The sequence below is a fragment of the Corvus hawaiiensis genome, chromosome 17 (assembly GCF_020740725.1).
Source record: "Corvus hawaiiensis isolate bCorHaw1 chromosome 17, bCorHaw1.pri.cur, whole genome shotgun sequence".
Lineage (NCBI taxonomy): Eukaryota > Metazoa > Chordata > Aves > Passeriformes > Corvidae > Corvus > Corvus hawaiiensis.
Window position 1 is genome coordinate 10,192,195 of NC_063229.1, and position 22,790 is coordinate 10,214,984.

At 46.4% G+C, this 22,790-nt stretch overlaps 1 protein-coding gene across 6 annotated transcripts in view; it reads left to right on the forward strand.

Annotated features, from left to right (window-relative positions):
• MYT1 (myelin transcription factor 1) overlaps nt 1-22,526 on the forward strand; it is a 65,381-nt gene extending 42,855 nt beyond the window's left edge. For 4 of the 6 annotated variants that reach the window (XM_048321915.1, XM_048321919.1, XM_048321918.1 and 1 more), the window contains exons 12-23: nt 2,321-2,526; nt 3,438-3,707; nt 4,445-4,599; nt 6,529-6,591; nt 6,800-6,868; nt 10,927-10,989; nt 11,575-11,658; nt 15,855-16,076; nt 16,808-16,899; nt 17,750-17,853; nt 17,945-18,088; nt 19,696-22,526. In XM_048321915.1, the coding sequence (XP_048177872.1) occupies nt 2,321-2,526; nt 3,438-3,707; nt 4,445-4,599; nt 6,529-6,591; nt 6,800-6,868; nt 10,927-10,989; nt 11,575-11,658; nt 15,855-16,076; nt 16,808-16,899; nt 17,750-17,853; nt 17,945-18,088; nt 19,696-19,836 (1,613 nt within the window). In that variant the 3' untranslated portion in view covers nt 19,837-22,526. The remainder of the gene's footprint in view (nt 1-2,320; nt 2,527-3,437; nt 3,708-4,444; nt 4,600-6,528; nt 6,592-6,799; nt 6,869-10,926; nt 10,990-11,574; nt 11,659-15,854; nt 16,077-16,807; nt 16,900-17,749; nt 17,854-17,944; nt 18,089-19,695) is intronic. The other 2 variants (XM_048321917.1, XM_048321916.1) reach the window with 2 other exon arrangements.
• The last annotated feature ends 264 nt before the right edge of the window (nt 22,527-22,790 follow it).

Sequence of the window (22,790 nt, forward strand, 5' to 3'; positions counted from 1 at the left end):
AGGGGAGTCAGTGGCTGCTGGGAAAGCTTTGTTTGGAGGAGAGTCTCTTTGACTTCAGCTTTGGGAAGAACTGTGGTGGGAACACTAATCTGAGTGATGTCTCGAGGTGGGATAAGTTACACAGCTGTCCTCAGTTGGTCCCTGTTGCTTTGCAGCTCATATCTATTGATCTGGCTTTCCTCATCTGGCTAAATGGATTACAGTTTTCTTCTCTTCCATCTTATATATGACCCACTCCCCCCATTTGTCTTCCCTGCTGTGCTCTGCTCTCCAGCTCTACCTATCGATCACCCACCTCTATCTTCCAGCTCTTTCCTGTCGTAGCCACCCATCTCTGCTCTGTTCTGAGGACCTTGCACTGGTTATAACTCTGGGTGAAAATGAATAAACTCTGAGGGGCCAGGCTACCAGGGGCAAGAGGGACACTGCATGGGGACACAGCCCATGCAAACGTGTTATTTGATGCCAACTGTGCACCTCAAGACATTTTTCTGAGGGGGTAAAAAAATTATTTAGGAGCCCAGTCTGTAGAAGTCAGCAGCCTCAAGAGGGCTTTCTGTCTGGCTAATCCCACTTCCACAATCCTGTTTAATCCTGATGCAGCTGCTCTCTAAAAAAGTGCTCGTACTTGAAAGCATCCTGGTTGTTGCACTACAATGGGAGCGCCCTTTATTACAGTACTAAATCTGTACAGGATCAGACAATGAAATTGGATGGAGGCCAGAGAGCACAACTGCCACTGTCATCCTGGGTTAGGGCTGATGGAAAAGTAATTTGTTTCCCAGTACAAGTGATTCTCTCACTGAATAGATTGTGTTATTTGCAATATTAGCAAAGAATTTTCAGGGTAATTGTACTGACAAAAATAATTCCAGCAGACCCACTAGGATAATCCTTTCTATTTTTTCTCATCACTTATTTCACTAATTTGCTGATTGCGAGTCTATTAGTGATAGAAATACTTATGAGATGGAAAAGCATCGCTGAGCCTACGGTGTGAAATTGAAATTGGCATCTCCCGATCCTGGATATTGTCAGGTTGGGTTGGCGGATACTTGCACCCCGCCTCGAAGACATGGATTAAACTGGACAGGAAAACAAGCAGCCAGACACAAGAATAACCATGTGGCCAAACCTCCAATGAGTTAATCAAAGCGACAAGATGAATATGATCACCAATCATAGCAGGGAAATCTGCTCCTTTTGCTGAGAACTTATTTTAAAGAGATCTTCATCCAGAGGGATTTATATTCCCCCGCATGTGTGTGCATAACTCCCATTAATGTCAATATGCATTATACACACACGCAACGAGGAAGAAAGCAGTGCTGGGGAAGATTAGTATTTTATAGTGTCTTATATTACAAGTTTGTAATGGGAATAATGAAATCACTTTGCGGCTGCATCAGCTGAGGTTGGCTTTGCTTTGCCATGATCAGGCTGAAGCTTATGAGTTTCCCTGGGTGAGCCTCCCACTAAAGGGGAGATGGTTTCCCCCAGAAAGAGCACGGTGGAATGAATTAAGAATTCGAAGGTTTCGATAATTCATTCAGAATACAATCCTGGGGCTGTTCTAAATCAAATGATGTCCGTTTGCACCCACTGAAAATACTGAGGGCCTCTAAATGGGACCAGCTTCAAGTTTTATTAACAGGGAATTATTAGTTATTATTAGGGAAAGTTTTATTGTGCATCCACCCTGAGAAAACCTTTCATTTCACAGGGTATGAAGAAAAATTGCATTTCCAGGCTGGCACTGCTGCTGCTGTGACATACGGGAGCAGTGCGCAGCTATGTAATAAATCCTGTTACTCTGACATATTTAAATGATATGTCAGCTGTCAGAAAATCCATATTTCACCAGTGTCATCCTTGGAAGCTCATATTTTATGACCACGTTTTTTCTATTAATGTAATTTTATAAATTTTAAGTTTCCAAACATGCAACTAGAAATCTCCCTGTAAGGCAGCCCTGCAGATAAATTATGGAAAGAAAGAGAAGAATAAAAAAAGAGCCAGCAAGCTTCTCTAAGCTTTCTCCTTTAACTGCTTCCACTGAAGGAGCAGGTCTAATGAAGAGAAGCACTTGTGTTTTGGGTATTGATGGCAGAGTCAGTTAATGAATTAACCTTTCACACCAAGCACAAGCTGCAGCCAGCACTGCTCCTGTTGCACGTCCCAGGCAACAAACCAGCCCTTGGATCGGGAATAACCCCAGGAACTGTGCATACATTAACCGCGTCACACTGACTTAACCTTTCCCTGCTGCTCATGCCGCTTATACATTAGCCTTGTGTTGTTCCTTCTCTTTTTATTCCAGCCAAACCTTTTCCAAAGGCCTCTTCCCCCAGCCACAGCCCCTCCAGCAGTTACGTGAAGAGCACTTCATCTTCCTCCACAGGCTTTGACTACTCCCATGACGCTGAGGCTGCGCACATGGCGGCCACCGCCATCCTCAACCTCTCCACCCGCTGCTGGGAGATGCCCGAGAATCTCAGCACCAAGCAGCAAGAGGCCCCCAGCAAGGTGGGTGAATGTGCCCAGGCACTACTGCCCAGGGGCCAGGCTTGAAGTTTGGGATGGGAGAAATATCTTGGTTTACCCTTCCTTTCATTTTGTTTTTTTAAATATAGAAGGAATGCAGGCACTCGTACAAAATCCCCCTTTGGCTTCCCGCTTTGGGTTTGGAGGAGAGAATCTCAGCTCTTAGGGTGATGTGGAGGTGCCTCGTGGTTCAAATTAGCCACGTGAGATGAGCATCAATCCCAAGCCAAGTCTCAGGCTGAGATTGGATATTAGGAAAAGTTTATGATTTATGATGATGGTCAAGCCCTGGAACTGGCTGTCCAGGGCAGTGGTGGAGTCACCATCCCTGGAAGGATTTGAAGGACATGTGTATGTGGCACCTGGGGACATGGTTTAGTGACAGGCTTGGCAATGCTGTGGGTGAATGTTTAGACTTCATGATCTCAGAGGGCTTTTCCAACCCAAACAATTCTGTAATTCTATGATTCTCAGAGCTGGTTTCAGTTGTTCCCTGATCTGTATCTGATGCCATTTAAGATTCCCCAGTTTTGTCCAGTCTGACCTCCACCTATTTTTCAGAGGAACACAGGTTCTCCAGAAGTCCCATGGAGCACTCCCAACCTTGGGCAGATGTTTTGGATGCCATGAGGCATCCTAAGTGGCACTAGATGCCTGTGTTCAATCAACTGAGTCAAAATGCCACACTGCTGGTAGTAGAGGCGTGCCTTTGCATGACATGTTCCTGAAATATTTAGGAAGAGCAACCCTTGTTATTCAGTTCCTCCTACCTGACTGTGGAGAGGATGCAACATGAAAACCTGCCTGATGCACTGCAGAAGACAAACAGAGGCAAGACTTCCATGGGGAATTTCTGGCAGCTGCTAACATTGGGTTTGTTTCCAACTTTTCAGTCCATGGACATTGAGGTGGATGAAAACGGGACTCTGGACTTGAGTATGAACAAACACCGCAAACGGGAGAGCACCTTCCCCAGCAGCAGCAGCTGCAGCAGTAGTCCCAGCATGAAGTCCCCAGATGTGTCCCAGCGCCAAAACAGCACCAGTGCCACGAGCAGCACCATGACCTCCCCCCAGTCCAGCCAGACCTCCCGCCAGGATGAATGGGATGGGCCCATTGACTACACTAAACCAAACCGTCAGCGGGAAGAGGAGCCAGAGGAGGTGAGCAGTGGCTCTTGATGCTTGAATAACAACTCATGGGATGTTGAATGCCATGTTTGCCTGCAGAGTTGTCCAATTTCCCACAGAACCCCCAGTTTGTCCTTTGAGCCAAGGAAAGAAATATTCCTAGCTTTGTCAGTCCTATCAGGTATCAGCCAGGGCAAACCAGGCAGGAAGCAATTGCTCTTGGATCTGTTGGGATGCCCTTGCGAAGGAAGAACCCACCACTTCCCTTGCCCTGTGTCTGCAAGGCTTTCTTTGTTGTAAATCCTGTCAGCTCTCTTGCAGCAGTGCTGCTCCTGGTGATGTTTCCTGGGATGATTTATATCTGCCATTAGCAGCTACAGCCCTGCATGGCACTGACATTAATCCCGCAGGTGGGGAACCCAGCCATGACCCCCCAGCTGGGCTGAGGTGCCCGGCTCTGGGAGCATCACCTGCCTCTGCCCATGGGGAGGCTGTTGAGGAATAGTGTGAGGGGATTGCACAGAGCTTCATCCCTTCAAGACCTTGGGAAAGCCACGTGTAAATCCCTGTACAGACATGTTTTACCCATTTCTACTAAAACCCCAGGAAATTACAGGCTGTTGGATCTCTGGGTGATTGTGAGGTGCTTGCAGGGGGCTCAGGAATGTTGGCAATGGTGCACTAACCCTCAGCTGGGATGAACTTGGGATCCTTTCCCACCACAGCTCAGCAGCAGTGACCCCACCACAACTCTGCCCCTTTCCTTGCAGTCAGAGCCTGCTGCTCACTCTTTTGCCTCCTCGGAAGCTGATGAGCAAGAAGTGTCAGAGGAGAACTTTGAAGAGAGAAAATACCCAGGTGAAGTTACTTTAACCAACTTCAAGCTGAAATTCCTCTCAAAGGACATCAAGAAAGAGCTGCTCACGTGAGTCCTGCCTTCTAGTTTCTTCCTCCAAAATCTATTAATAGGTACTTAGCCAGGATGCTAGGAAACAAAATTAGTAAACGCATTTTAAAAATAAGAACTGTAATTCCCCTTCTTACTGTGATTGATCTTACTCATCCTCCTACAACTGCTGATCAATGAGGCAAAGTATGTTCCTATGTGGCCTTAGTTTGCAGTGATGAAGGCAACCTGAGAGCTTGGTGCTCTTGGGATTCATGGACAGGGTTGTGGGAAACTCCTTTCAGGGCCAGTTTTTCCTGATGTTTTCCAGCAAGAGTGTTTCTGGCACAGTGATGGTGCCTACCCAATGTCCTGATTGTTTGGGACACTGGCTGGTGCTGCGCAGCCAAGATCACCCAAGGGACCTCAGCACCTTCTTGAATGGGGTGTTGAACACAAGAAGACAGGATTTGTTGGCTTAGAGCAATGGGTCCCAGCATTGTGATACTGCAGGGTCACAAAGTGGGACCTGAAGCTGCAGCAAGTTTGCTGTTGTGTTGCATTTTGCACTGGAGAGAGACCTTGACCCAGCTCACATCTGTCTGTCCGTTGTGTGGCTGGAAGTACAGACCCACATCTGCCCTATCAGATGGAGTGTGGCTCTGCATCCACACTGATTCCCACAGGAATGGTTCATGTTTAAGAGTTTGAGCCAAACACGGCAGCTTGGGCCTGGCTCTGGTCTAACAGCATGTTGGGATCAGCCTGGAGGTAGTGATGGGGAGGTTTCCAGGCATCCCAGCTGTTCCTGGCTCCTTTCCTGTGCATCTGACCCTCCCACACATTACGCAGGGAGAGCCGGTGGGCACCGTTTTGCCGATCTAATCCAAATCACCCCTCATCTGCAGGCAGGAGGCTGAGGGAGCAGCCAGGCAGGGAGGAGATCTGTGGGGGCAGAGCAGCAGCAGCATCTTCCCTAAATGAGCAAGGCTCAGACCAGCTGCCCTACACAAAGCTGTAAAGGGTTTTTTAAAACCCACCAGTGATGTGAACAGCAATTTCTGAGGTAGAGCCCTGAAGTCCTCCTGTGCTTTAATTTTATTGTGATGGTAGAGAAATTTCCTAAATAGAAACAGCCCTGGAATAAATAAATGGTGTAGTGGGCAGCCCTGAGCCTTCCCTCCCCGTTTAATATCCTTGTTCCTCTCTGGCCCAAGGGCTGTAATGAATTACCTGTAGTTAACTCAGGAGCAGACTCGCCTGCTGTGTCTGATGCTCTGTGTCTGGGTGCAGTTCTTGGGCCACTTCCAGGCAGGTGCTCCTCACCTGTATCTTCCCATCACCCCCAGGCACAGCCAGAGGTTACTGTCATTCCCTTTCTGCAGCAAACAGTGTTTGCAAGCTTTTCTTTGCAGCTGTAAGGGTTGGGAGGAACAAAAAAAAAAAAAATCATTTCAGGAAGCTGAAATCTGAAGGACCTCATTCAGATGTGAAATCTGAACAAGATGATTCCTGCGGCCAGAGCTTCAGTATTGCAGGAATCATCCAACCTGGCAGCAGCCACCAGGGGTGGCCACGTCTGTCAGGCCATGCCACCCAGCAGGCTGCTGCCAGTCCCCCACTGCCACCCAGCCCTCCCAGCAACTACGGCTTTTAAACACTTTCTTTGCCTTTGACACAATTTTTCTCAATTTTTTTTTTCAAAATGTGTTTTTAGGATCCTTATGGTCTTTTAGAAGTAAAAGGGGAGGAAGGGGAGCTGAAAGGGAAACAGATGGTTTATATTCATGCAAACAGAAACACACAAGGTCTGATGGATGGGACTGGTGTAAGGAGTCAGGCAGCAGGGCTGGACTAAGACCCCCCCAGACAGACCCTGAGGGGGCTCTGCTGGTTTTGCCCACCCGTGGGTCTTGGGGAATCAATTCCTTTCCCACACTTATGCTCTTTGTTTTTGTTGTTGCCCAGTTGCCCAACCCCAGGCTGTGATGGCAGCGGACACATAACGGGGAACTATGCCTCTCACCGCAGGTGGGTCGACATTCTTTTCATGGTTTGAACTCTAAAGACAACTTTTTTTTTCTTTTGGTATAGTTTGTGACCATGTGGATAGTTTGGTTCCGTTTCCTCCCCCCTTCTGTTGCCCCTCTCCCTCCCCATGCCCCAGCCCTTTTTCTTTTTCCTTTTTCTTTTTTTTTTTTTTTTTGCTTATCCAGATATTCCATCTCTTCTCTTTCAGCCTTTCTGGTTGTCCTCTTGCTGACAAGAGCCTCAGAAACCTCATGGCTGCCCACTCTGCTGACCTCAAGTATGTTTGCGCTCAACTTGGAACTCCTTTTTTTTCTTTATTTCCACCCTTTTTTTCTCTCTTCTCCCTTCCTGCCCCCCCACTTCTTGCTCTGCTTTTGCTTTTCCATCCCCTCCCTTCTCCTTTCAAAGAGCTGATCAAAACCTGCCTCCGAGGAGCTCTGGTGGAGTCCAGCTTCCAGATGCTGCATTGAAGAGGCAATGGCATAGAGAAAGGATAATTTTGGGGAGGGGGCTGATGGCAATGATTGGAAATAACCTGGACACCTGGCAGCTTTCCTCTGGGCACTGTAGACATGTTATTTTCTTTGCCACTTGGCATCTTTTCCCAAGCTCTTGTTGCCTAGTTTGGGCCATAACCCTTTTCATTTAACATTTTTGTCCATCTCAAATAATCCAAAGCCTGGATTTATTTTTGGCTAGAGACACAGCTGGGAAGTCACCACCAGCACACAGCCAAGCCAACTCTTTTGGAGAACCTGGGGTGCTATTTTTAATGCTACATTTTAAGGGCTGTTCGGGATGCAGTGAGAGAGGTTCCTCTTCATTTCCATGGTTTGTGGGGGAATGAAAAGCAAAAGCATGGTGAGGCCAGATCCTGAGCCAGTGGGCAAGGGCTCATGGAAATTCAAACTTCCCCATTTCCATTGCTGCTCCTGAGGGGAGGAACCTGGTTTTGACATTTTCATTCAGGAATCTTCCTCTAAATCCTGTATTCAGCTTTGCTGCTGTCTCCTCCAAACTCCTCCTTTTCAGTAGGAGCTTATTCTTCACAGGTGGCTCTTCCAAATGCTCTCTTAGGGTGCCTTCCCTAAAGAAAGGTGAAATTGTATTTACTTGGGACACTGGGGAGACCCCAACCCTCTCTACCCAATCTGCATCTCCGGGGTAAAGCTGATTGTGAATTTTTTTCATCATCACTTTCATGGGCCCAGACTATCCTTGCAGGCTGAGTCTCCTCTGAGTTCCCCACTTTGCTGAATCCAGGTTTTGGATCATTTAGACACATTAGTTACGAATTAGATACCATAACTACAGCTGAGGAGCCTCCACTGAGAGTTAAACCTCATGAAGGGCTTCACATTGCATAGGCTTAAAAAATCCAAATGTGCTGTGTCCTGTGTGCAACCAGGGATTTCTGGAGCCGTAGGTGAGTCAGTGGGATCCCGACTGGTCACTAAGGTCATTGGAAAAGTCCCAAATCCCTCTATGGTGGCGCCTGGACTCCTCTGTGCCCCACCACCAACGTGGAGCTGGTGCCAGGAAAAGTGTTTGTTAACCTGCTCCTTATCACAGAGGTGGAAGAGGTGGCAGGATTAGTTGATATTAATAGAATATGCTGGTGGATGGCAAGGGCTGCTGTGATTAGTGCTAAGTACACTTAATCACACACCATAGACGATACACGTTTTGAAAGGACCTCTTAAGAGAGCTTTGCTGAACTGGTGTTTCTCCAACAGCTTGAAAGAATAGCCAAGTGATCAAACAATTAGTGTTAAAGATATCAAAAGCTCTCAGGAGTAGTGGCCACTTCCAGCAAGGGCCAGACAAGAAGCAAACAGGCTCATCCCTGAGACCAAGCATCGTGTCCAGCCTTGCTGTGCAGCATCCCCTGTTCCCCTCTGGCATACAATGTCAGTGGTTTTTATCAAAATACTGTGGAAAATGGGAGACTTCTGGCCCAAAAAAGGCTTGTTAATATTATTTCCTCAAATACTACTTTTTTCTATGTCCTGGTGAGGATGGGAGCAGAGGAAGAAGGAAGGGATTTTGAGATACTATTGATTGCACAGTCATAGCTTTTCACAACTCCAGATAAGACCATGTCAGTGTTTCTATTATAAATTCTATTTCAGGGGTTAATATCGCTGATATAAAAAAAATAGCTCCAGGCTGGAACATGCAATAAAAGGTCACTGTTGGTATGATTTGTCTCCAGATAATTAAAAATAAAAATCAAATTACTTCTCTCTCCTCTTTAAAAGTCCTGAAAGGAAGAAAGTGTTCGGTGTTAATGTTTTCATAATTTCCTCCCACCCTGAAGATAGAACAACAGAGAAATAGTTTTGCTTTCTACTGTAACAGTGTAGAGCTGGGAAATACCACAGTCATCTCCCAAACCTGTAATTTCTGAATGAGTTGAAGAATTTGCACCCTCATTGAGGTCCTGCTGGATGTGTCCCTGCTCTTACTGCATCAGACCTATGTGCACTTATGTTTTCCTGGCTCTGAGCCTCCCTGTTACCCCTGTGAGTCCAGGATATGTTCTTGCTCTCCTACCCAAGGTGAGGTACCAATTTTTTTTACCAGTGGAGATTATTCGGAGACCTGCAAATGCCAAAGTCTCCCTCAGAGATGCTGCAAAGAGGAGAGTTTTGATATTTTCTGAACAAAAAAAGAAGACTTTAAAAAAGCTGTTTTCCAAGCTGGCAAACTAAAGTCACCTGTGGAAACCATTGCTCCACTGACTCTCGGGGCCAGAGCACCAGCATAGAATCACAGAATAGTTTGGGTTGGAAGGGACCTTAAAGGCCATCGAGTCCGATCCCCTGCAAGTGAGCAGGGACACCTTCAGCTACCTCAGGCTGCTCAGAGCCCTGTCCAACCTTTGGGAAAGCATCTTGCCTTCCCAAGGGCACTGACACCAGGGGCTGCCCGTGCACCACCACGTTGCCCATCATTTCACTGGCATGTCCGAGAGACACCGACCCCTGCCCTGCTGCAGGTACCAACCAGTCATCCCCACCAGGCACCGGTAGCTTTAAAAATAGGGATGGAGGAAGAGGAGACCGGGTGCTCTGCAAGCTCGTGGATGTGCCCTGAGCCTTGCTCGCTCTGCTCGGAAGGAGCAGCTGAGCATCGTGGATTTCCTCCCCACACCCCCTCCCCCGGCCCTAATCACTTGACTCAAAAAGCCCTGGCTAATTGGCAGGCTGGCGTGCACATCCTCTGCAAACACTCCTCGCCTCTCTTCCTTGTCCCCATGACAACTTTTATGTCCGCCGCGTCACCTACAGCATTGGGAACAGATCTTTGTGCTCGTGGTACTTCACATCCCCTCGCCGTTCCCTCTCTGAGCCCTTAATGATGTGGTGCTTAACTCGGGCCATTATCTTCGTGCCGCTGGGTGGGCTCGCAGCCCCCACCAGCCTTTGTGCAGGTTTGGGTGATCACAGAAGCGTTCTCGAGCCTTTGCTGGATGCTCACCTGGAACCCCACGGCCACGGCCACACCTTCAAAGGTCACTTTGTAACGCAGTGGCTGAGGACTGAGGGGCAGATTCTGCACCAAAAGCTGCTGGTACACCTGTGTGGTGACCCAGTGATCCCCAGCCCGAAGCCCCTCACGGGCTGTCCCCCTGCTGACCCTCTGTCGCCTGCCCATGGTGTTGTGGAAGGACAGGACCCAGGGATAACCTAACCTTTTCCCACCTCTTCCTTCATCATTTTCCCTCAAAAGCACCAGCCAGTTTTGCACTCTGAGGACCCTTCTGCCATGGGCTGCCCATTTGCCCTCACTGAGATTATGCCCCCAAAGTCACCTGGAACTGAGCCAAGACCTTCTGCTGGGCTTCTTCTTGGTGGTGGCCATGGGGCCCTGCTGTCCAGATCTGTAGGGTGTTTTTCTGGTTTCTTGTCTCTGCTTGGGTCCATCCTGCTGGCCCTGGATGGCCCCTGCTGTCTCCTTATGGCTTCCTCAAGATGACAAACATTGTCCTGGAGGGATTTTTTAGCTCATTATCTGCTCCTGAGCTGTCCCCTTCACAAGACTGGGGACAGAGGCTGGGACCTGAGTCCCTCATGGGAGAGCAGCCACTCACTGTGCTCCCAACATTCCACAGATGTTCCTCTCCAACACCACATCATGCAGTGATGCACTGACTTCCGTACCACGGGTATTACAGACCAAATCTTGTCCTTACAGAGGCAGAAGGCGCAGGAAGGAAAAGCCTGCTCCTGTGTTGACAGTGCCCAGATTTCTCTTTGAAAAGAGCTGTCACAGAGTGTCAATCCCCTGCTCACATCCCCAGGCTAATCCGAGCCTCCCTTGCCTCCGCAGGTGCCCTACTCCTGGTTGTGATGGCTCTGGTCACATAACAGGAAATTATGCATCGCATAGAAGGTAAGATCTCCCTTAAATTATTTTCTCTCTCCCTCTTTCTGTGTTGCTTTCTTTCCTTTTTTTTTTTTTTTTTTTCCCCTGCAGTGGGCAGAGTTGTAAAGTTCTGAATAAAACATTAATGTTACTGACAACTGAAGCCTATTTTCATCTCTTTAATCTGACTTCTCTTTTTTTTTCTGATGTTTCCAGCATCTGATTAGAAGCTCCTTTCAACAGAATAAAAGACAAAGGGTCAGATTTTAGCTGATGCAATGTTCCTGTTAATATTGCTACCTATTTACGACTTCTATTATCGCTTTAGAACATTAATAGCAGAGATCTGAGCCTTCTGTTCCAACAATTCCATTAAACATTGCAGGCTGTTAGCAGATATCTTCTTATCTAGACACCATTAATTACTGTCCATCTCCCTCAATTTTTTACTATTTTTTTTTCCTTCTGACTTCTCCTCGTGATGTGAAGCTGCAAAACGAGAGAGATCAAAAACACTGTGCCAAATTCAAGGGAAAGATGACTGAAGCGAGGGAATAGCAAATGCAGGGATTCTGCCAGTGAGACAGGCCTTTCTTCTCTTTTTAACCACAGTCTGTCAGGCTGCCCTCGTGCCAAGAAAAGTGGGATCAAGATTACCCCGACAAAGGATGATAAAGAAGACCCAGAGCTGATGAAGTAAGTCTGGAAAATAACTCCTGAACAAAGCTTGTCACTCCATGCCCTTTGCCTCACACAGATTTACGTGGGAGATCAGCACCCACCTCACATCCCTCCTCAGTCACGCTGCTTTGAGCATCCTCTACTGAAGCTCTTTGCTGTGTTTTGGTGTTGCAGTTCTGAGATTTGATGGAAAAATTGGGTGGTGGTGGGGTAATGCTCTATTTTTTCTTATTTGTTCCTGCAGATGTGAAAGGTAGGCTGGTAGGGCCCTCTCTGCTAGCTGTACTTTATATAATTCCAGAAAAATCACACCAGTGTTGTAAATGAAGGTAAAACCCCACGTCAAGCCAAACATTGCAGGTTTTGGGGAAGCAATGGGCAGGCAAGGGCTGATGGACTGGCTCCAGTGCCAGGAACACAGAAGTAGAAACTACCCAGCTCTGAGCTGGGTCAGGACCTGGTAACCCTGAATAAACTGTGTTTTGTAGAGTCTTTGCCAGGGCAGAATATTTGAAGTGAACTGAAAAAACCTTTCTCTGCTGCCTCAGGCTGAAGTTTTCAAAACATCCCAGGGGGTTTATTCCTGCGGGGAATAGAGATTTGAAATCGCTTAGTCCACCTCAGGAGTTTTCATGAGCTGTGAAATCCATTTGTCCTGACTTTTAGCAAGTCTGAGCATCACAGGCTCAGCACGTGGGGTCTGGATCTATATCTCCTTACACACCTATAGGGCATCAAAGGCAACACTGACTCCAGGACCCTATTTTTTATTGTTACCTCAGAGCATTTCCAGCCTTTCTGGAGCCTGTCCACTCACCCAGCAAGTGCAGGTGGAAGGGGGTAAAAAGAAACATGGAAAAAATTATCAACCCCCTCCAAGAGTTTCTGGTTGCCCCTGAGCGCTGGCATATCTGTTCAAACCCCGTTGGCTCAGCACACTGTCTCCAAATGGATCTTTTTTTACTTATTTTAGCCCCAGGGCAGGTCTTGCCCTCACAGAGGATCAGAGGTGGATATCTCCATGTGCTCAGGTTTTGGCCTGGAGCAGAGGCTGAGCCAAAGCAGGACCCAGTGGGTATGGAAGAACCCTGTGGGGTCTGTGGGAAGCCGGGATGTGCCCACTGGGGGGGAAGAACCTTTCAGAAAAAGATGATATTTGAGCCATCTGCTCTGTTCTTCCTCCTCAGTCTACAGGAAGGAAAGCCTCCCAGTTAAATGAGCCGTGTGATAATTAGCAGGATTTAGGAGACTTTATTAAAAATTAAGCAACCTACTTGTGAATTTGTGGGAAAAAAGCCTCTTTTGGCTCAGATACACTGAATTGCTGGTGGTGTTGCAATGCTGTGCCATTAACCAGTGACACAGGGAAGGAAAGGACAAGGAGCAGACTGGTGTTGTGCAAGTGCTGGCTGTTGTACCTTTGCTCTCACCATGGTTGGAGCCCCCAGCTGGGAGGTCACCCCTCTGCATGGTTTCCCCAGGGACACGTGCCCTGTGGAGCTGGGGAAGCTGTGGTTTTGCTCATTTGTGCCTTCCCCATTCAGGGCAGGACAGGGCAGGAATGTGCCAAGCAGTTTCCCCAGTGTGGTTTCTCTGCACAGAAATCACTTCCCAGTGCAAGAAGAAAAGGGGTTTTTGTGTGGCTGTTTTGTTATGGTTCAGCTGGGCCTTGTGTAGGAGCATGGGATGGGCTGGCAGGACAGCCACAGCAGAGTGAGGGTCCCCACCAGCATCCTCACCAGGGGTTGGGTTTCTCCTAGCCCACCCTAAAGATGCAAACACTGGGAAGATAAAATGGCAAGAAATCATATAATTGTTTGGGTTGGAAGGGATCTTAAATCTCACCTCATTCCAACCCCCTGCCATGGGGTGGGACACCTTCCACTAGAGCAGATTTCTCAAAGGCCCATCCAGTCTGGCCTTAAACACTTCGGGCGGGGGGGCATCCATAGATTCTCTAGATTCCAGGCTCCAAATGGCGTTGGAGGATTTTCTAACTCCTAGAAACCTAATGTCATCCACCCCCAGAGAGGCCTCGTGGGACCATGGACATGGGTGCAGGAAGTGTGGGATGGGCTGTGAGGGTCTCTGTGGCAACAGGAGGTGAAGGCATTCCCTAACATCCCATGGCCCAGGCACCAACCCCTCCTCTTCCAGTACACCCAGGAGGAACAGAAGCTCCTCTGAGATGTGCAAGACAACGTGGCACAACAATCCCTGGCTGGTGCCTTCCCCCAGCCTGTGGAAGTGTTTGTTCCACCACCCACGGCAAGGTGCGCCCGGTGTGGGTTTACGTTAAGGAGCTTTGGCTCTAAATCCTTCCTCCGTCTGCACCGAGCTCCGCTTGGAACCCGGCCGAGTTTTGCACATCGTCACCGAGGAGAAAGTCATTTAGTGCCTGTTGTTTCTGCTGTTCATCCTTCAAGTAATTTGCTGCAGACGTGATTGAACAGATCGCCTCAACCTTCAGCGAGCCCACAGAGCGGAAGCACCCACAGGTGTCCAATTGATCAAATGCTACTGGTGCTCCCACTAAATAATAATATTGTAAAAAAAAATAATTTAAAAGATGTCCAAGACAGATGTTTTGCAGAATAAGGCTCTGGTTTATTTTTTAACAATGAAAGTGTAATAAAAGTTAAATTAACGGTGTAAAATATGTAATGGCTGGGCCGTAATGGCTGCATATGAAATGCTGGGGTTTGTCTCTTTCTCTCTTGCTCTTCCCCCCTCTCCCCCTTCTCCTTTTCCTCCTGAGGATTCAGTAATTTGCTCGTGATCATATAAAAGCAATGATGTTATGAATTTACTGAGGATCCTGCTGGCAGGGATATTATAAGTGAATTGTGCTGCATTTGCAGCTGATTAAAATCGAGATCAGCATTTTTCAAATTATCTTGGGAAAAGGCTGGGTGTAGGCCCCCCCCCTTTGCTGTCATCTCCCTTTTGTGTGGAATGTAAACAATCAGGGCAATAATTTCTGCGGTGAAACACAGCTTGCGATTTTCAGGAGCAGCTCCGCGAATGTTTTTGCTGGGGAGCCTCAAAGTCCCTAATTGCTCCCAAACTGAGGATATGGAGATTGTTTTTGTCATTTCTTACCTCCTTCCACCTCCCCTATTTTTGAGTAACCTCCCTTGAGTAATAAACTTTTAACTGTATTTATAATTGACAAGCATTTTTAAAACAAATGCGAACCCCAGCAGAAACCCTGATAGATACATGGGGCTTGTGGGATGGCTGGATTTAGGGAGAATGCCATTAGGTGAGGAGGGAGGAAAGAGGTGCCTTTTAGAGAGCCACTCGTGTGCTTGGCAGCAGCACAAGTTGTGTTGGTGCTTCCACGAGGCTCCTCACAGTTCCTGTGTGTTTCAACTGGCAATAAGGAGGCAGAAGTCTGGCAGTGGCAGGGCTCGTGTGCTGCCTCGATGATAATTCCCACTTTATCCCCTTGTGAGCGTGGGTTGATCTCCCCAGAGGCAGGATGTGAGCCAGGAGGAGGAGGAGGAGGCAAGCGAGGCCATGCCGTGGCTGCAGGCTGAGTGATGGCCCAGTGACTTGTCCTGTCTGACAGGGTGCAGGCTCAGAAACTCCTCGGACGCCCTCCTGGCAGGAACAGGGCTGCAGCTCTTTGTGCACAGCCTGAACAGCTCCTGGCTCAGGAACTGGCTCCTGGGGAGGGCTGTGTCCCCTAGGGCACAGACAGTGCTCCTACATTGTGTTGACTGTGCTAGTGGAAGGTGATAAGCGATGAGTCTGGGTTCATCAGCAGCGACACCGGGCAGAGCCAGCAGTACGTGTGTGATGGTTCAGTGTGAGTGTCAGCCTCGGGGTACATCAGGATCCCATGTCAGGCAGCCCAACCTGCCATTTTTGTCCCCAGTGAGGCACCAAATACCTGGTTTCTGACACCATTGGGACCTACTTTTGCTTCACGTGATGTGACCTCCACAGACTTCCCTCCCGCAGAATTCTCCTTGATTCTCTTTGGCCCTTTTGAAGGAGCAGTTCGTAGCTCTTAATTTCCCATCTGCTATTTCCATCAACCAAGTACCTCCCCTGTAAACTCCAGATGAGACCCAAATGCAAATGCTCTCTTCCCAGGCTTCCTCATTCCTGCTCCTCAATAATTTCCTTACGCTTTTATTCCTTCCTTTTGTTCCTTCCTCTTGATTACTGTGCTGTAACTTGGGGTGATTCCCTGTGCCCAGGTGTCCGGTTCCGGGCTGTGTTGGGCTGGGACACATCAGCGGCAAATACGCGTCTCACCGGAGCGCCTCCGGGTGCCCTCTGGCAGCCCGCAGGCAGAAGGAAGGATCCCTCAACGGCTCCTCATTTTCCTGGAAGTCCTTGAAGAACGAAGGCCCAACCTGCCCCACCCCAGGCTGTGATGGTTCTGGCCATGCCAACGGGAGCTTCCTCACTCACAGAAGGTAAATCCCAGGGTTCAAATCAGTGTGTGATGATGTTGCTGTGGACTGATTACCTGCCCCAAGATGCTGCTTGAGCAGTGTTCAGCTCCTCAGGCAAGGCTCAAGAACTGGTGCTTTTGATGCTGAGTTCAGTCAGGTTGAAGTTTACTGAACAGAGAAAATGTGTGGTTATTTTGATATTCACAGAATCACAGAACGGTTTGGGTTGGAAGGGACCTTAAAGATCACCTCACTCCAACCTCCTGCCACAGGCAGGGACACCTTGCTCTGTCCCAGGTTGTTCTAAGCCCTGTCCAGCCTGGCATTGGACACTTCCAGGGATGGGGCAGCCACAGCTTCTCTGGGGAACTCTGGCCTCACCACTCTCACAGGGAAGAATTTCTTCCTAACCTCTAATCTAAATCTCTATTTGCATGCTGGAACAGAACTTGAGCACCACAAATAGGAGTCTGGTGCCCAAGAGAACCAGACTCATCTCCCCCTCCTCACCTGGCACAACTCTCTTAGGAAGCAATGTGTTTTTAATCTTTGCTTAAAGAAAATTGCTCTCACTTTATAAATGGGGAGTTTTGTGGCATTATTCATAAAGCAATTTCCTCTGTTCCATAAAAAGCTTTTAGAAGAACTGTCTCGCAGCTTGAATTCCACCAAATGGCACATGCTCTTATGCTGGAACATAAGCACCTATAAATACTGAGAGTTTATGAAACCCATTTTTACTTGTTTTTCAGTTTGTCAGGGTGTCCAAGAGCTACTTTTGCTGGGAAGAAAGGAAAACTCTCAGGGGATGAAATTCTCAACACAAAGTTCAAGACCAGCGATGGTAAGGTTTTTCACTCCTTTGCCTTGCAGGCGTGTCAGGGTATTGAGCCTGTGGATCTTTTTCTTAATAGACTAGGGAGATTTCAGCTGAAATCTAGACACAGATTTCAAGGACACCCATTCCTTGGGTTTTCTGGGTGCTTGTGGTGGCATGGTACCAGTCTCACTCCTTGAGTCACATATTTTAAGGGAGCAACAATAAAGAAGGCAAAAGAAGTAATGCTGAAATTCAGATTTTTTTCCCCTTCATATATTCACTGGCATTTTTACAAATCCCTTGCAGTCATTCAGCAATTTTCACCTATTCAGGGCTTTTAATACTGAGATATTTCTGGATCTGGAATTTTGTTAGCAATGGCACTTTGCATTTCCAGTGCTATTACTGAGCTTTCTGTGGTATTTGACAAGTTTCAGGCATTGAACTTGAATACTTAGATAGTTTGGAACCTATAAATACCTGCCCTCCTCTAGAATTATTGCTTTATTTTATGGACCTTGTAATTTCTCATCAAGACATGCATTAGTTTTTTAAGTGGCATCATTCCAAACTCAGGATTGGAGAAAGTGACCTGGTTGTTAAGGACAATCAACCTTGCTGGGTATGGGGATATGTTGGACTCCAACTGCTCTGCTGTCCTTTGCTTTTGCATTTGCATATTGACCTGTTCAAGTATCATTGAACTGTGATGATAAAAACATTAATTATAAAAAAAAAATAGAAGAAAAAAGGCAGGTGAGAGGTATGTCCTGTTTAGAGAGGATGGTGCAGCAGGATGGGCTCAGCAGAAAGCCCAACACTTTTGTTTTACCCAAGAGCATTAGCTGACTGCCCGTGACCTTCCCTCCCGCAGTTCTGGAGAACGATGAGGAGATCAAGCAGCTGAACAAGGAGATCAGTGAGCTGAACGAGTCCAACTCAGAGATGGAAGCGGCCATGGTGAAACTCCAGTCCCAGGTTTGTCCATGCATTCAAGCCCAGGGGTGCAGGGTGTTGGTGGGTGCCACTGGTGAGGGTTGGTAACCCTGCCATGCTCCTTGCTCCACAGATCTCCACCATGGAGAAGAACCTGAAGAACATTGAGGAGGAAAACAAAATCATAGAGGAGCAAAATGAAGCCCTGTTCCTGGAGCTCTCAGGGTTGAGCCAGGCTCTCATCCAAAGTCTTGCCAATATCCGCCTTCCGCACATGGTAAGAAACTTCGACAGTGCTCGGCCCGAGCCGGCGTCACCGAGGGAGCTGTGCCAAACCCAATTCATGATAAGGCTTATTCACAATTAAAGAGTGGGAGAATTTCTTTCCGTACACCTATGTGTCCTTTATAAGATCAGTACTTTTCCCTTATCTCTGAAGCTTGCATTTTATCTCCCTTTTGTTGTCATTTTCTGCTGATCTCCCTTTGTATCTATTGTTCTGTCTCATTACATCTGGAAGCACTATCACAAAATAGGAAACTTTATCAAGGGCACCCAGTGCCTTTTAGGCTAAGACAGCACAAGCAGAGATCAGGAGGGATTGGATTTCAACGTCAGAAAGATCTTAGAGCTCCTATTATAATGCAGGTAGTTTCAATTCAGTTTTGAATAGCTGGCAGCTAAAGAATAGCATTCTTAAAGAGAGTGTATTTTGTTTAATTTAACAAGGTCTAACAGCCCACAGCATGTTACCATAGAGTTACTGAGAAATGAAAAGACTGCATTAAAATAGTAAAACCACAAAAGGCTATTAATTACCTTCTCTCTATTCCCAGGAATGTAATTACTGTTGTCAAAACCAGGTGTGTGGAGGTGGGGCTCGTGTTGTTGAGAAAGCTGTCCTCTTACAACTCATAAAGACCATTGCAATGATCAGAGGAACGAGCTTTTGATTTATTTTTTCTTCCATCCTTTTTTTTTTTTTTTCTTTTTCTTTTTTTTTTGGGAATCCTTTTCATTGGGGTTTGTATTTAAATTCAGGCTGGCTGGAGAGAAGCCATCCTCCAGCAGAGCAGTTTTGGATAGTATTCACCCAGCTGCCTAACTGGCAGAAAACCACTCGCTGAGAGCTTTTTTGTAAAATATTTGACACATAAAGGTCAAATAAACTGTTCAGCAAATATTTTTTCAAGGTTTCAGGCAACTCCAATTAAATGATGCCCATGAGACTTGTATGCTCATTTTATTCCCGTTCTTTTTCTTCCTGCTCTCTCTTTTCCCCCGCTAAGCCCAAGTTAGATATTTGCAATGCCCCTCAAAAGCAGAAGCTGTACTGCAGCAGAGAGCTGGGCTGGGCAGCTGTGAGCCCAAGGTGACCTGACTTTGACTTTGGTTCTCTCCGTGATGTTTCAGCAGTCCTGTCGTCCTCCAGCCCTTCATTTCCATGCCTTAATTCAGCCTCCAGCCTGTCAGGCTGCCTGTACACACTTAACCTGATGCTGTTAATAGTTCCACAAGGCCAGTGCATAAAATTAAGGACCTGGTTAAGATCCGGTGGGATCAGGGAGATGATGAGATTGCCGTAGGTGCAGCACTGCACACAAAAAAGCTCCGATGGGGAGACCTTTATCTGTCTGTACATACAGAGAATCATGGAATGGCTTGGGTCAGAAGGGACCTTAAACCTCACCTTGTTCCAGCCCCCTGCCATGGGTAGGGATAGCTTCCACCAGACCAGGTTTCTCCAAGCCTGGCGTTGAGCACTTTCAAGAGGCCACAACTTCTCTGGGCACTAAAATACACAGAAGGTTTATTGCAAAGACTCTCATTCGCTTCCTGCTCTTCTACTAACACTTTTATTTGGCTTTTTTTTTTTGGCTGCAGGAACCAATTAGTGAGCAGAACTTTGATGCCTATGTGAACACGCTGACAGACATGTACACTAACCAGGAGTGCTACCAGAACCCGGAGAACAAGGACCTGCTGGAGAGCATCAAGCAAGCCGTCAAAGGCATCCAGGTGTAGTGCCGTGGGATGGAGAGCAGCAAGCAAACAGACTGTAAGATGGAACTTTCCCTCCAAGTATTCAGGTTTACAAGTTACAAAACTTGTTTAATGAATGAAAAAAAAGAAAAAAAAAAAAGGACCAAAATGTAACCAAGAGGCCATTTCTGAGACATGGAACTGATCGAACTCAATGTTCTCGTTTACTTAACTTTGGACCTTCTTGAGAAAAGTGGGATTTTTTTCTACCTGGACCACAAGGTAGATCAGGATGGAAGGTTAAATTCTCCAGTAGGCTGTGGGGCTTGGTAGCAGGTGAAGAGCAGGCATCTTTCATGAGTTGCTGTGCTCTTGCAGAGTTGATCCAAGGGTTAAAATGTTACAAGAACAGGGTCTTGTCCGATCCAAGACTAGTGTATGACTGGCTTAAACCCTCATGTTGTCTATGGTCGTATGTCCAGATCACCTACTCACACATGAGTTATGTTCTATGTTGCTACAAGTGCTGGAGCTGCAAGCTACCTGTAAATCTGAACCTGTGCTGGGCCTCCCAACCGTGAAGTGTTCAGATATCCACTGGGCATGGGAACTCTGAAGTATTATAAAGTAGCTTATTTTTATTTTCTGAAAGAAATCTGAAGAGCAGTTCTGGATCTCCAGTGGAAAGCGCAATGGAAAAAAGGTTCTCAGGGAAGCTTTTGGAGTTTGCAACTACAGTATTCCTTTGTCTGTCTTAAATATGAGAGTAGCTATTATGAATAGGCCAATTCCAGATATTTCAAACAGAAGAATTTCTTTAATGTGTCATGGTCCGGTGTATATGATTTTTTGGAAATCTGTTTGATGACAGTTCTGGTTCTTTTCATTATTGTGATCATCCCTACAGTGGCGCAGTACTGCCAGTCCAGAGATCATACATCAATGCCAGAGAACGGTTGAGATTGCAATGAACAAAACAAAACAAATCAAAAAGAAGCAAAAACCAACAAAAAGAGAGATGTTAATTGATAGCCAGAAAAGTGCTTATGTACCGTGAACCAGGAGTTGATTTCTTACACGTATCCACAGGGCAATGAGGACGGTTTGGTTTGGTGTTCTAGGATTTGCGTGAAATCACAGTGCGAGCGCCATTCTGCAACAAAAAAAAAAGGGAAAAATGGAAAAGAAAAAGAGGATTCAGGTATTGGGAATTCTTCCAAAGAAGCAGTTGTAAGCAGCTGGGTACATGCAGCCCTCGGTGCATTTAGAGAACAACTCTATGAATGTCTTTGCAACGCTGCTCTGCAGCAGCCGCTCCATGGCCAGGGCCAGCTGTCACCCCACGGGGCTGCTCCTCACCTTTGCTCCCATCCGGAGCTCGCTTCCTTCTCCAAACACTTCAGTGAGGCAAAACCCCCTGAGGGGTCCCAGCGTGGGGGCATCCCACATCCCATATCCTGCATCCCTCCCGGCCATGGGGTGGGCAGAACTGGGGAGGATCTTGTTGACCCCAGCTAAAGGCAAGACTGTGGTGTCATTTCGAGCCAAATCCTGTAGATATTTAGGGTGTAATTCACAATTTGGAGAAGTCAGTGGAAAGTCCTAGTGACTACCATGGCCACTGGATCCGGCCTGGAAGCCCATGAGTGGCTTGATTGGAGTCATCCCCCGTGTTGAGTTCCATAGGGCAGTTGGCCTGCGTGGGTTTGCTCCCATAATTAAGTGTTTGCAGGATCAGGCTCCACGAGTTCACTTACTTTAGAACCCATTCCAAGTGCAAAAATAGAAAAGAAAAGGTAAAAAAAAAAGGTATAAAATTTGAGGTGTTAAAAACACAACATTCTTAACATGTAAATAGAGTCCAAATTGATTGTGACTGCAATTCAGTTAGTATTTAAAAGTAGAGAAATTGCACTTACTGGAAGAAAGAGAAGAAAAAAAAAGTAGTTAGTTTAATTATCCTGTAAATTATTTAATTTTGGCAAGATGTATGTAATTTATATTTACAACACCTTATGTTAACTTTTTGCTATTTATTTAACTTTTTTATTTATTAATTTTATACTTATTTTAAACTGGACACTGCACCATAGAAATGAAGAAAAAAGAAGCAAAAAAAAAGTTAAAAATTAAAACCTTTGACCATAAAAAATGATATTCCAAAAAAAAAAGAAAAAAAAGAAAAAAAACCCTATCTACAACTCCTACTTGTAATTTTGATGCAACCAAGTTATTTTTTATATATTTTGTTATTTATTCTTTTAATGATGGGAATTTTTTTAAAGATATTTTATAACTGAGACATTTTGATAATTTTTTGGTTTGTTTTTTTGCGGGGGCAGGGGCACTGGGGGGAAGAGAGACTTTTTCAGTTTTTCTTTTCTTTTTCATTCATATTGTTTCAGGCACTGATAACAGGAAATGAAAATTCTGTATTTATTATTTATTTAATATTTAAGTCGGGAAAAAAAAATGAACTGTGCTCTTGTTGTATATTTATTTTGTCGTTTGTGTGTTGGTTATGTGATGACTGAGTACTTGTTTATGTGAAGGAATACTGTTAATATTTAAATAATAAAGAGTCACATTGAAAGTTATAGCAGGCTACATGTTATTCTGTGAAAACGAATACTGTGATCTACTTTCCTCAGGAAATGTATTTTGCAGACAGAACTTCCTTATGTACTGGCAGGGTTATTTCATAATAAAACCCAGTTCTGTTTGTGACTTTAGTTCCTATGGTCTTTCTTCGAGCTGCTGCCAATGTGTCCCCACTGGGCTTTGTCCTCGTCCTGCACCATGACTTGGGGGTGGTCAGAATGTCCCTGCTGACCTGGAGCTCCAGGCAGGGACTGTGCACTTCCCACCTGGCTCTTCCCACCTCCTAAGCTGGGGGATTTAAGGGGAATTTAGGTTTGATATCTCTGAAGGCTTTGGAGAAGGAGCTGCCACCATCCGGCCAAGCACGTGCTTAAAATCCCACTAGTGCTGTGATG